The following is a 14181-nucleotide window of genomic DNA, read 5'->3' on the forward strand; positions in this document are numbered from 1 at the left end:
GTATATGTATGAATTTATTAGACATTTTTTTCATGAAAATGATATCTTGAAGATACAACAATAATTCTATTAAATGAATTATATATAATATATTTATTTTAAAATTATTTTATTATTGAGTAAATATTTATGCACGTGATGTGAATGATTTTTTGCTTATCCATTTATGCAATTTATGTTTCTTAAATAAAACACAAGTATGATCTTAAATAAATCACAATTTATTAAACTTAATCATTTTTTTCATAAAGTTTATTGTCTTTAAAATATATATCAAAAATATTTTTATCTCAATAAAAACCATTCTTTGAAATCAAAAAGACAAAAAATCTATAAACTTTGTTTGGGTGAATAAGGCCATAGAGATGCGTCACTTTGTATGTGTTGATGTTTTGTTTTTTTTAAGGTGAGAACAGTGGCGGATCTTGATAAATTTTATTGGGGGGACCAACATAAAAACAAAATATTTTCAATTCATTTTATATGTTCCATTTTGGTGTAGTGGTAATTTTAATTTTTAGATGTATTAAAGGTACCCTGTTCGAATCCAACTATTTACAATTTTGTCAATCAAATAACTATATTTATAATAAAAATAACAAAAGTCATTATCATGTAGCATTGAACCACAGACATGAGGTTTATGAAAATGTCCATTACCATTAAGCTACTCCACAATTTGACATTGTTAACGAGACATTTGTTATATATACCATATATTATAGATAAATTTTATTATAAGTATACATAATTTTACCGAAGAAGAAAATTTTGGGGTGGCCGTGGCCTCCCCCTGTCATAACTCAGATCTGTCCCTGATAACATCACCCATTTTGTATAAGTATTTAATTCTATAATTCTTTTTCTTTCAACTTTTACGCAAATATAGAACTTTACAACATTCACTTTTCTGTGTTTGCAAATGATTTCTTTTGGCTTGAACATTCTGTCTGATAACTCCAGTTGCAGATTAGGTGAGTTGTAAATTTATACTGTAGATAGTAGAATATGTCATGGTAACTGTCATGGTTAAAATTTTGAAGGCTGTGTACGTCACACTCTGTTTAACTTTTATGACACAGTGCTTCTTAGTATTTGGTTGCCTTGATAAGGAAATATCTATTATAATTCTGAAACATATTCAGCTGATAATGGATATGTGTGTAAATTTCTGAATATATGGTGGTTTCAGTGAGATATCACACTATCATGTATGCATATATAGAACTCTGAACTTGAAAAATGTCATTCTTTCTTTATTATAAGGAAACTAATGGATTTTGTTATTAATTCTTATTATTTTTTTAATAAATTTGAGGGGTATAACTTATTTAGGAAACTGACTGTAATTTATAAGTAAACGTCTTGGTACTTTGAATTAAAACATTTTAGGTACGGCGATCATGCATTCCACACATGATTTTATAATTGTGGCGACCAGTATCTTCTACAATTTTTTATTTTTAATATTGTGCTTATTTTATTTTTTCATTATTTGGCTTGTAGTTGCCGGGTCGTACAGATAATGAGATAATGAAGTACTGGAATACCCGGGTCAAGAGGTGTCAACGGGCTGGCTTGCCGGTCTATCCTCCCGGAGTGCAGCAAGAGACTCCTCGTGACCAAAGCACTGGTGGAATTAACGGAGACCATAAATTGCATCCCGATGATATACATGATGCAATATTTGACAGTCTGAAGGATAACCAGGGAATCTTACCTTATGTTCCTGAGCTTTGTGATATTTCTGCTTATGGCAATATGCTAAATGGTTTTGATTCTTATCAGTATTGTAGTTTTCTGCCAGCAACATCATTCAGTGGTAATAACAACATAAGTGGTTTTTATCCATTTGATCATATTCAGGATAATACTTCTGATAATTTGACACAATCATTTGGCATGCAATCACCCCTTGATCCTGGTCTCTCCTCACACAGCTCGATGTGTTACAGCCATTCACTTAAAAATGGAAATTCCTCCGCTTCTAAGCCTTTCGAGGCTGTTAAGCTGGAGCTCCCTTCACTCCAATATTCAGAAATTGACTTAGGTAGCTGGGGTACATCTTCCACCTCTCCGTTACTTGAGTCAATTGAAGATTTCATTCAATATGATACACTGATTAGTACACTGGAGTCAGATTGTTCTTCTCCACAGAATAGTGGCCTGCTGGATGCTTTACTTTATCCGGCGAAGACTCTGGGCAGTTCAAAAAATAATTTTTATGACAAGTGTTCAAATTCATCTATTGCAACTCCTGGTGACAGAGCAGACAGCTCTGCTTTGAATATGTATGAGCCATAGTGGGAAGAGTATGCTGACCCTGTAGCTCTATTTGGTGCATCTTCCATATTGAATGAGTGCCCCGCTGTTAGTGCCAACAGAAATTCACTGGATGAACAGCCACCTGTTCAGAACTTTGATGGTAAGTGCCTTTCAATTTGTGGGGTGATGGACAGTGGCGGAGCTTGGTTAAAAAGCTTGGGGTGGCCGACTAAAAATGAAACAGCAAATATTGTTAAAAAATACAACAAAACTTAAACACGTTACATGCAACAAAAAAACTCAAACATTTTATACTGACATAAAATCAAACACCTTGTGTGCAATAAAAAACTCAAAACTTTATATGGACACAAAATCAAACAGCTTATGTGCAATAAAAAAACTCAAACACAGACATAAAATCAAACAGCTTATGTGCAACAAAAAAACTCAAGAACGTTATAGACATAAAATCAAACACCTTACGTGCAACACAAAAGGGAGAGGGAGAGGGAGAGGAAGGCTGAAAGAGAGAGGAAGAAAGAGAAAACTGAATTAGGTTTAGGTTTTCTTATAATTTTTTAATTTTAACAAGGACATTTTCGTAATTTAATATTTTTTTTTGGGTGGCCATGGCCACCCCCTGTCACAAGGAAGCTCCGCCACTGGGTGAGAAGATTTTAAGTCGGACATTAACTTTTTCCAAAACTTTTTTGAAGGTTTTAATATATATATGGAAGGATTGAATATATGAGAGAGAAAAAAACTCTTTAGTTTGTTTCTTGAAAATGGTGAATAATAACTTTAACTTTTTACCTTCATTATTTCACACATTTATTTATTTATTTAATTCAAAAATATTAAATGTAAAATCAAAATGCCACATAACAATATCTGACAGAAGCTGCATGAAGAACCAAAAGAAGGAAATATGATATTTCAATCTATTTTTTTTAAATGAACTAAAACCACATTGGAATACCAAAATAATGATTAATCATATATTTTATTTTAAGCTAAATTACATTTGTAGTTCCTAACTTAATTTCAGGTAATATTTTAGTCTTTTATCTTTTTTTTTTCTTTTCGATTTAGTCATTTATTCCTAATAATATCAAATAAAGTATAAAAATATAAATTTATTTGAAAATTTGCGTTACGAATTTGATAAAATTTGTATTATATTGAAGAATATAATTAATTTTATGAGTTTTGATTGAATTTTTTTTTTGAATTTTTGTTTAAAAAAAGATAACGTTGAAATTTTAAAACATAAAATATCAAATTGTCATTTAAAATTAAAATAAAGGACTAAATTGAAAAAAAAAATTAAAAACTAAAACCTTACCTGAAATTAAGTTAAAAGACCACAAATATAATTTAGTTTTTATTTTATAAAAAGATATTTTGTGAATAAAATGTCAAATGAAAATTATCATCCTGATTGGACGACCAGGATTAGTCTATCTAGTCTAGTCTAGAATAAGATGGAAGCTACGTCGACGTCGTCTTCTGCGGTTGTCCACGTGTGAAAGTGAAATCGACTCATCAAAACGTAAAGGTCCTTAATTCCGCCACGTGTCCAGGAGTTGAAGCCTGATTGCACTGAAAGAAAAAGAGGGCCCACAAAACTGAAGAAAATTGAAAAAAAAGAAGAGAAGCCGAAGAAGAAGAACAGAACCATGGCAATTAATGTAATGAGTGCGTTAACGGTAACTCGGTTACTGACTCGGAACCAACTCGCCGGCAATGAAGGAATACCATTCGGATCAGTGTGGTGGTTCGTGTATGCCGGAATTTCATGTTTCCTTGTCATATTCGCCGGAATCATGTCAGGTTTAACCCTAGGTCTCATGTCTCTCGGCCTCGTTGATCTCGAGATTCTTCAGCGTAGTGGTTCTCCCTCCGAGAAAAAGCAAGCAGGTTTTTCTCTTTTTCTTCTACGCTTAGATTTTCTCTTTTTTCCTTTTTTGCTTATCACGTGATCGAATTTTCCTTTAATATAATTGGATGAGGAAATTTAGAATGTTAAATTGTCAACGTGATTTTCCTTTTTTGTGTGTGTTCATGCAGCGGTTATACTTCCGGTCGTTCAAAAACAGCACCAGCTTCTGGTGACTCTGCTTTTGTGTAATGCTGCTGCTATGGAGGTAATTGGATTAAAATGTTTCTATTTTCATATTAAATTTTGATTCGGAGTTAGAATAACATAGTTTTTATATTATAACTCAATAGATAAATTTTTGTCGGATGCGAATTTTTTGCAAGAATTTGCCATAAGAAAGTAACCTCTTGCAAATAGTGCTTGGTGCTTAATTTAATACAGAAGTGTTAAACAGAAGAAAAAAAAAAGCTGATTAGGCAGACTAGAATAATTTGTTTGAAGTGGTCATTTGCATTTACTCTAATGTCTGAATCAGATTTTTGGATGCCAGAGACTATGTTGTGTTACTGTGTTGCGTTTTAGTAGTATTTATGACTTTATGTTTTATATTGAATCATTGACTGTATTATTTATAACTTTATGTTCGATATTGAATCATTGATTGTATTGCGTTGCATATATACTTCACATTGATTCCTAAATCATGCCTAATTTTAAACAGTTGCTAGTTTTGAAACTTGCAATTTGCAGGCACTTCCAATATACCTAGACAAACTGTTCAATCAGTTTGTTGCTATCATTCTCTCTGTGACTTTCGTTCTGTTTTTTGGGGAGGTATGTGATTTTTCCATGTTTCATGGGTCTGTGGTTTACGGTCAATATTTGCTCCCAATGAATATCATGATGTTGATTTTTTTACCCCCTTTTCCATTTTTCTTCTCTTTAAACTATGTTTTCCACTCTGATTTCAGGTTATTCCTCAAGCAATTTGTAGTAGATATGGCCTTGCTGTAGGTGCCAACTTTGTATGGCTTGTACGAATTTTAATGATAATCTGTTATCCAGTTGCTTATCCTGTTGGAAAGGTGACTTACTATACATAGTTTGAAGTGCTGGCTCTTTTAGTATATGTTTATGTGGTTGGTTTAGGCATTTGTGTGCATGAGTTATATTTCTTTCATTTTCATTGGATAATCAGTATAATATAATTAACGTCCAACACTGAAGCATTCTTTTAAACCAAACAAGACTACTGAAATAACTTATTTTTTATATGCCTGAACATTCACTTCTGTGAGTAAGTTTTCTCACATTTGATGAAAATGTGAGTGTTGAACAACATATAGCTGACTGGATCCATATACCCAGTGTTTTAGGTTTCCCTGGCGACCTAATATTTAGTTTGTTAGCAGATGAACAATGTCTTAGGTATTCCTTTTGGCTGAAAACAGGTCATTAGCCTTTTATCTTTTCTAAGTCAAATAACCTTTCAAAATGTTTGTGTCAGCTCAACTTTTATTTTAATTAATTGTTTTGATTTTAATGATGCCTCAAGGGTTTCTTGTTCTTATTGATATTTGTCCAGGTTCTAGATCGGCTATTAGGACACAATGAGGCACTGTTTAGGCGAGCCCAATTAAAAGCTCTTGTCTCCATCCATAGTAAGGAGGTATTAAAGTAACAGTTTTATTGTGATTTAATTTAAAAATCACCTGAAGTTACCAAATTATATTACCATTATAGTTATGGGTGTTTGATTATCAAATGTTGGATTTCTTGTTTTCAGGCTGGTAAAGGTGGCGAGCTTACGCACGATGAGACAACAATTATTAGCGGAGCTCTAGATTTGACTGAAAAGGTATACCCAGTATCCATCCACTATATGATGTTGAATGTCAACCTATTTATTAATGTTTCATTATGTGACAGTCCATTACAATACACATTGATGATGAAATGTGTAACCATGTGAAGTTTGCTTAGTGAATATGGTAATTTTTAACTGGTTTGTGTCTTCTATTTGGGGATGCTAGGAATGGTCAAGGGTTGTGGACATGGAATGGGGAACTAGGGTATATTAAGAGGGAATCTGAAACAGTTTATTTGGGTTTGTCTTATGACATAAACAGTCTGGAAGAGCTTATAAAAAGATCTTATTTTATGCCCATAATTTGTATTTAGCTTATTTTCTATTCCTCAAGACAACGGATAGAAATGAATTTTGTAGAGCTTAAGTGGAATTTAAGTTCATTCTCTCTTTGAATGTAAAACAACATATACATACGCTCTTATTGATAAGTAGTTATTGAATAAATACTTAATAAAGTTGCTTATTGCCTTATCTTTTCAAAACTTTTCTGAGTCTTATCAAAGTATCATGGCTTCTTGGTTCAAATTAGACCATTCACATCCAGTGATCTTGTATTCTCTCTAAATATTGCTACTGAAGTAACAATGCCAATTATAAGGAAGGGGGTTTGAATTATAATTGCCCCTTTTAAAAAAATTCCTGTTTAAAACTGAAACTTCAACTCAAGATTGATCTTGGTTATAACGAAGATTGATCTTGGTTAGTAAAAAACAACAATATCAAATGTTATCAATATAAAATCTGATTGTCACACATAAAGTAAATAGAGATAGAGATAAAGAGATTACACACGCATATATCCTGGTTCACCCAAACACGGGTTACGTCTAGTCCTCACAAATGTGAGATTTTCCACTATGTGCTCAAAGGCAAGATTGTTCTTGGTTGTCACACTATTTTTCATAGATCAATCTTGATCTTTACACATTTTCTACCCTTCTACCTAGAAAGGATTTACTCAGTTCTACCTTACTATTTCAGAAAGGATTTTGCGAGTTACCTTTCAAAACATGAAAGGATTTTTACAAAACACTCAAGTTTATGTTAACAAAATAACCTTGAGTTACAAAGTGGTGATTTTGAGAATGTTTAGAATCTGGATATTTACTCAACTCTTGTTTGAGAAATAGATTCTGTAAATAGAACTCAGTTGATACTGATTCTAACACAACACAAAGATTAAAAACAGCAAGCTTTAAGAATGATAACGAGACACTTGAGTATGATTGAATGATTGATGCTTTTCTTGGCACTTTGAGTTGTGTTTTGTTCTTTATCTTTAAGCTGTATTTATAAGCTTCAATAGACCTTTAGGACAGCTCATATGTCCGTTGAAATAGAGCCAGTTGTCATTAAGGAGTGGTTGGAAAAAGCCAATCATAAAGCAAGAGTGATTATGCTAAATCCAGGAACGTTCTTGACATCCAAGATCGTTCTTCGAATTTGTTGGTGATGAGCTGACTTGTACTTGTGATTGTGTCAGTTGTCTGAGATGATTTTCTTGCTTTTCAGTCACGTGTGTAGGTCTAGATTGACAGTACAATCAGCAGTGTGCTTTTACAGCTTGCAACTTCCTCACTTGAAGAATGATCTTGTTTTAAGCTTTTTATGAAGCATATCTTTTGATCCTTCAAATTATGGAATGATTATGACTTAGATTGATCCTTGCTTATTCTCTGATGAAAATATGAGATGAATAAAGCTTCCAGGATCCAATCTCTAACAAAGAAACTGATTATTCTTGTTTCTGCCAAAAACGAAGATCGATCTTCGTTTTTCAGAACTATTTCAAGATCAATCTTCGTTTTACTGCTTTTGCTTTCTTTGATTTTAATGCGATATGCTTTTTAATGTTTGATACCTATCTTGTTTAACACACTCAAATGCACATGTTAAATACCAAAACATTTAGAATCATAATCAATAGTCTTTAATTAACCTTTTGTTTAATTATCATCAAAACATTTAAATTGAGATTTTGTCTTAACAGCTACGTCCTTCGTATTTGAGTTTATCTAACTACCTTGATATTAATTTTCATTCTGTATGTTGTTTAGGGATGGTAGTAGGTAAAGTTTGTGCAGGATACCTGAGTATGTTTCTGCACCCACATGTATGATTAAGACTTGTGACAAAACAAAACATGAAATCAAGTTTCAATATCTGTCTCAATAGGAAGAAATTCAGAAGCATTTCAAATCCTATCTGTAAAACATAACATATTTTCTGGAAGGTACTATAGTACCTAGACCAATTCCCATATTCACGAGTTTATGCGGGTAATTACCGAAGCTTGGACATAGATTCATTTGATTTGTAAAGACTCTACCCGTTGTTGGTAATTGGTATCTAAAAAATCTGAATCAATTGCCTTCTTTAATGCTATTGACTTGTGTAAGACATATTTTGCGCATCATTTTTTGTTTTTTGCAGTATACATCTATGCAAATATCCTTTTTTAATCCATTATAATCTGTTTCTTTGACCAGACTGCTGTAGAGGCTATGACTCCTATTGAATCAACTTTTTCTTTGGATGTTAATTCAAAATTCGACTGGTGAGTGAGTGTCTTGGTGCTGCTTATTTTATCCTGATTAAAGAGTAGAATTCTTTACAGAGTATGCATTACCTGTTGCATTTTTGTATCCCTTAAACCTATTCTATGTTGTGAATGTCAAATCAGGGAGGCAATGGGGAAAATTCTTGCTCGTGGGCATAGCCGTGTTCCTGTCTATTCAGGAAATCCAAAAAACATTATTGGGCTTCTACTGGTGGGTGCTAAATCTTCACCTTATGACTTTATTTTAGTCCTCTCCTTTTTATTACTTTCTTTATTTTCTTCCCCACCAACTTTAATTTTTCAATTAGGTTAAAAGTCTTCTCACTGTTCGGCCAGAAACAGAGACCCCTGTCAGTGCTGTTTCCATCCGGAGAATCCCACGGTGTGTAAGTCGTCTCAATTCTTCTAAAGTCTTCTCACCTTATGATTTTTATTTCTCTAATGACATAATTCCTTACAGAAGAGTCCTTTGCCCTTGAAGCTTGGACTTTATATTGGCTCAATTTACGTTGAAATTTAGTTTAATTAAGATTGAGGTGGTAAGGATCAAACTCTTAATCTTAACCATTTGGTCATATAGCCCCATCATGTCAAAGACCAAGTCCGTCTCCTAAAAGCAAGTAATTAGACAGAAGCTCATTAGTGGTTCACATCTTTAACATTTGATTCTTCATTGATATTCTTGTTATTTTCCTTAATGTTTAAGTCAAATATCTGTATTTTGTAATGGTTTATATTACAGAGTTCCAGCAGATATGCCTCTGTATGATATACTGAATGAGTTCCAAAAAGGCAGCAGTCATATGGCTGCTGTTGTGAAGGCTAAGGGAAAAGCAAAGTTGCCTCCACAAACAACGGATAGAGAGAAATACGAAGAAAACAAAAGGGTTGGTGAGGATTCACAATTGACTATTCCGTTACTACAAAAACAGGATGAGGTGACTGAAAGCGTTGTTGTTGACATTGACAAGTCTTCAAAACCTCCCAGCATTAATAAGTTTCCTGCTTTGCAACCTAATGATGTCTCAACAAATGGTTCCTTTACAGAAAATATTGAAGATGGTGAAGTGATTGGTATTATCACTTTAGAAGATGTATTTGAAGAACTTCTGCAAGTAAATTACAGTAATTTGAGAAGTTCCCCCACCATTGGTGTTTAGTTAATCTTTTCCCCCTTCAATCAAGAATAATTTGAATTTGTTTCAAATAACGCAGGAGGAGATTGTGGATGAGACAGATGAATATGTTGATGTTCATAAGAGGTAATGAAGAATATTAGCTTTCAAAACTTAATTTTCGGAGTTGTATGATACTGCTTCAGATCTGAATCTGAATATTCACATTATATTTTCTGCTGCAGAATACGTGTGGCTGCAGCTGCTGCTGCTTCCTCAGTAGCACGAGCTCCGTCAATCCGAAGATTGACTGGCCAAAAGGGAGCAGTAAGTGATCAATAATTAGTAGACTTTTTAAAAATAAATTTGAGTATCTGTTTCTTGTTGGCCGTAGATGTGAATCTTTTTTCTCTGTCGAAGAGGGGGTTATACGGGGTATGGGTACTGCATCTTTAATTCTCTTTGTCTGCCCTACTTCTTGTGCAAATGTGGATAATGTAGTAAGGGAATTGCAGTAGATATAGAGCACATGAATTGAAATGATTTATATCTTGTTTTAGATAGTGCATTTTTTCAATTGAAATATTGCATCTTAAAAGGACAGAAGAATTAATAAGAATTTAACAGTGTAATTGGTTTGACGATGAGATTATGGGTATTTAAATAATTAAATTTGTTTATGATAATTCCGAATTTATATTCCAGAACGACATTACTGATTTCTGTCTTATGTCTTATGTTTTACACATTTTTCTTAAATTTAGTCAATAATAACTGTTGAGATCCTACATTGCCTAAACTAATGGCTAAATTGGTCCTTAAACGCTTGGGAATCCGCACCCCTTTGAGCTAGCTTTTGAGGTTGAATTAGGTCTAAAGCTCAAATTCTTAGATGATAGAGTCTATGTTAGATCTGTTATTGGACCACTCATATTTGTTCAGGCTCCAGATATCCGGTGTTGGGCATGAGGTTGTATGTTGAGATCTCTGTTATAATCCTCACCTCTTGAATTAGCTTTTGGGGCCTGAAGTTTCTAAGAATAACGTTGTACCTCCTCACTATGGATATGCTTCTTAGACTTGATATCTGCTAATTATACATGAAATGATGTTCAGAAGAAATTTGAGTCGAAAATTTAGTATTAATATGATGAAACACACTTTTAGTTTGACTATTGATGGTCATATCTCATGTCCTTGTAATTTCATTTGCAGAAGAAATATAATCTTGTGCAGGTAGCATAAATTTGGACTTTACTAATTATATCTGCTTCTCATTGGTTGAGTGGGAGATGTTACTAATGATCCTAGCTTCAATATCTGTGGGATTAATTAACTGTCTGTTTTGACTTAATGATGTAATTGATATGTGGATTTTTTGTAGTCATTTGATTATTCAAGTAGCAGGGGAAGTGGAAATTTTTAATATCCTTTTCTATCTTCGGTTGAAGTGTTTCTTTTATCAGTGATGCCTATGTGGGTAGCAGTAATTTGCAGATTTCTCCAATGATCCTTTGCAATTTGGTAACCTGAAGTTAGCTTCTTTAGCCTCAAGAGATATCAGATGGGTCGTGCATATCGCAAGCTTTAACTTTTCTTAGCTAGGAAAATTGTTGTTGGAGAATGATTTAAATTTAGTTGATTGAAAGTTGTCTGTAATTCAAGCGTCGATGATGCTTATTTTAAAAAATAGTAATAGTTTGTGTCTTGATTTTAACCATCCAGGGGGGCCAAAGTAAGCCAGGGTTAAGTACTCTGAAGAAATCCACCGAGGAAGATCGATTGAACACTACAAGGTTACAATAATTTTCTTAATCTTTCCGGAATAGTTGAGTTTGTTATAATGAGGCCATTATTGGTACTCTTGTCTATATTATATTTTAACACCAGTGTGATAAAGGCCATCTATCTCTCTCTCTCTCGCACACACACACTATGACTTGCCTATAAAAAATGAAATAAAACGGAACAACAACGTGTATTGTTTTATTATAGTGCAATGTTGTATGCATTTCTGCTGTCTGTAACTTTTGCAATATTAGCTGCAAAAGAAGTAACTGGTATATATACTAGAGTTGGATATTGAAGCATTGACTAATAATCATAAAAAGGAACGAGATGACTGAGAGAAGAGAATAAGGTGAAGGAAAATAGTAGTAGGGTTAGGCTATGTAAAAAAAGATGGTTAAGATAGAGTTAAAGTTATAAGACATACTCTTTTCGTAATAAAATATAAATAAAAATGATAAGTTGAAAAATTGATATATTTAATTAAATATTAAAATTAAAATATTAATTTTTTAATTGTTGTTTTTGTTTATATTTTATTCCATAACCGAAAAAGATTTTCTCTTACTAATTTGAATACAATTCTCTACGATCTGAATATAATTCTCTATCATGGTGAGAGTTGAGACTTTTGAAATATCACACAGCCCAAACAATATCTTGATATCACACAGCACAAACAATATCTTGCTACTCGCCAGTTAGTTAAAATTAGTAAAGTAACATAAGTTAGTTAACTGATTAAACCTTTTGTGATGAGTACAAAAATTTGAGAGTCTCATAAGTTTTTTATTAAATAAAATAAAACCCTCGATTAGAAAAGTATGTTACAAGTATATGTGTCAATGTCATAAGTATATTAATTATTGGTCCTAATTTATAGGTTAAAGGAATAAAAAAAAAATTATAGTTAAAAATATTTCAAAAAAAAAAATGTTCTCAAAATTAAAAAGCTTCTAAAAATTAGAAAAAAAATATTTTTTTTTAAGAAATAATTTTTTTGATTTTTTTAATAAAAAATAATTTACATATTTTTTTGAAATTTCATGATTTGAGAAAAATTTTATTTTTCTTCAAAAAAGAATCTTTTTGATTTTTGTCGCAAATTTTTTTTTACGGAAAAATATTTTTAGATTGTTATGAAGATTATTTTTTCAGTATTTTTCTTTTTATAAAAATTTAATTAACAAAATATTAGATTTATGGACATTTACTTTGTCCCACAAAAAATAATAAAGTAGAACTTTAAAAAATTATTTCAATCAAAAAATTAAATTTTTAGTAGGTACTTTAAAAAATTATTTCAATAAAAAAATAAAATTTTTAGTAGGAAATATTTTAAGATGAACTTTGGATGTTGAGACATAATTGAATAATTATAAGTATAAAAAAAAAAGACATATGAAAGTAGAGTCATACTTTACATGTTGTCTACACCGAATGAAGTGTGTGTTTGGAAAGGATAGAATATAAAGTAACACCGAATGAAGTGTGTTTGGAAAGGATAGAATATAAAGTAACACCTCACACTAAGAGAGAAACATGGAGTGGGTCGACGCAATTAGAAGATATCTAAAAGGCTACACCTGTTTGGGTTTATGTCTGAAGCCACAAATCCTAGCTTGTGTTCCAAATGTAAGTTACATCTATATTTATTCATATTCTATGATATAGTTTCTTTCCCTTAATCATCACGATCATCATTCTTGACACCTTAGAAGAATGACTATACACCATCCACATGATATCAAATCTTGTTTTCTGCTCCAGGAAGTGCCTTGACCACCTTTTGCATAACTGAGGCTTATGAAATTTCATTGACAAAAAGTGTCCTGCCATAATATGAAATTAAATAAACCTAGACAACAAAGATGTTTAGCTCCTTGGAACTTGATATGATTTATATAAAAGAATGTTGTATTGGGAGAAAGAATTAATAACAGGAGGTGGCTTGAAAACGGCTGAAGAATGAAATTGTAGATGCCAAAGAGGTCTCTATCACACTGAAAAGGACATTCTTCAACACATCAATAAGAGTGGCCAACCCTGTCCCTCTTACAATATTTCCTCTATCAGCTGTGTTATCTAGAGACACGTATTTCCGACATCATATCTCGACATTGTATACTAGAGTGTGGACTGACATAAGATGAGACAATAAGTATTTTAAGAGATGAAAAAAACTATTTAAAACTCGGAAACCGTATAAATATACGGTGTCTATATCTAAATTTGTGTTTGAAAAATACTTCTCTTCGTATATATATATATATATTATCTACTTTATACGTAGAATATTCTCAAAACAAGTACCACCATGGTGACTTAATTTTTGCATCTCTTTGTATGAATTCTCTTAGATGCCTAGTTAAACATATAGTATTTTATTTATTACAAGGACCACAAACACATGATCCATCAAGGATTTCACCTGTGATAGGGAAACAACCTTAGCTAGACTTGATCTATTAGTGGTACAATATTTTATTGCAGGTAGAAACACATATGAAGTTTTTTACTTATCAGAATGTGGGGAGTTATGACTATTAACTTTAATGTATCGTGCACTAGTGAAAATTGCAAATTAAATTTGAATTTACAAAGTTTATATATATACACATATCAATCGTACTAACCAAGTTTATAATTATATCCTTAAAAAATGGATACTAAATTCTAATTATCATTAATAACTCTG

General features: G+C 32.1%; 2 protein-coding genes and 2 long non-coding RNA genes across 12 annotated transcripts; 3 read left to right on the forward strand and 1 right to left on the reverse strand.

The window, feature by feature from the left end:
* Positions 1-449: 449 nt before the first annotated feature.
* On the forward strand, positions 450-2764 carry LOC101500465 (transcription factor GAMYB-like). The gene is made up of 2 exons (XM_073368544.1): positions 450-974; positions 1507-2764. The coding sequence occupies exon 2, from the start codon at positions 1534-1536 to the stop codon at positions 2302-2304; it is 771 nt and encodes a 256-aa protein (XP_073224645.1). The 5' UTR covers positions 450-974; positions 1507-1533; the 3' UTR covers positions 2305-2764.
* On the reverse strand, positions 1446-3095 carry LOC140920324 (uncharacterized). Its single transcript, XR_012163149.1, has 2 exons — positions 2752-3095; positions 1446-2494 (listed from the first exon to the last, which is right to left on the reverse strand). It is a non-coding gene; the product is annotated as an uncharacterized lncRNA (long non-coding RNA).
* Positions 3096-3816: 721 nt separating this feature from the next.
* LOC101499717 (DUF21 domain-containing protein At4g14240-like) lies at positions 3817-11603 on the forward strand. 9 transcript variants are annotated; one of them, XR_001143539.3, is made up of 13 exons: positions 3819-4188; positions 4339-4415; positions 4901-4984; positions 5122-5235; positions 5736-5819; positions 5937-6008; positions 8510-8577; positions 8704-8791; positions 8889-8962; positions 9323-9518; positions 9628-9695; positions 9796-9842; positions 9941-10022. XR_001143539.3 is itself a non-coding variant. In XM_004486097.4 (13 exons), the coding sequence occupies exons 1-13, from the start codon at positions 3948-3950 to the stop codon at positions 10938-10940; spliced, it is 1434 nt and encodes a 477-aa protein (XP_004486154.1). In that variant the 5' UTR covers positions 3822-3947; the 3' UTR covers positions 10941-11603. The 9 variants fall into 9 exon arrangements, 7 of the variants coding, with proteins under 7 accessions (XP_073220481.1, XP_027186717.1, XP_027186718.1 ...); XM_004486097.4 differs by adding an exon at positions 10911-11603 and having other exon boundaries at positions 3822-4188; positions 9323-9695; XM_012713772.3 differs by adding an exon at positions 11080-11603 and having other exon boundaries at positions 3822-4188; positions 9323-9695.
* Positions 11604-12851: 1248 nt separating this feature from the next.
* Positions 12852-13764, forward strand: LOC113786782 (uncharacterized). Its single transcript, XR_003473095.2, has 2 exons — positions 12852-13118; positions 13254-13764. It is a non-coding gene; the product is annotated as an uncharacterized lncRNA (long non-coding RNA).
* The last annotated feature ends 417 nt before the right edge of the window (positions 13765-14181 follow it).

This window comes from Cicer arietinum, chromosome 1 (assembly GCF_000331145.2).
Source record: "Cicer arietinum cultivar CDC Frontier isolate Library 1 chromosome 1, Cicar.CDCFrontier_v2.0, whole genome shotgun sequence".
Taxonomy (NCBI): Eukaryota; Viridiplantae; Streptophyta; class Magnoliopsida; order Fabales; family Fabaceae; genus Cicer; species Cicer arietinum.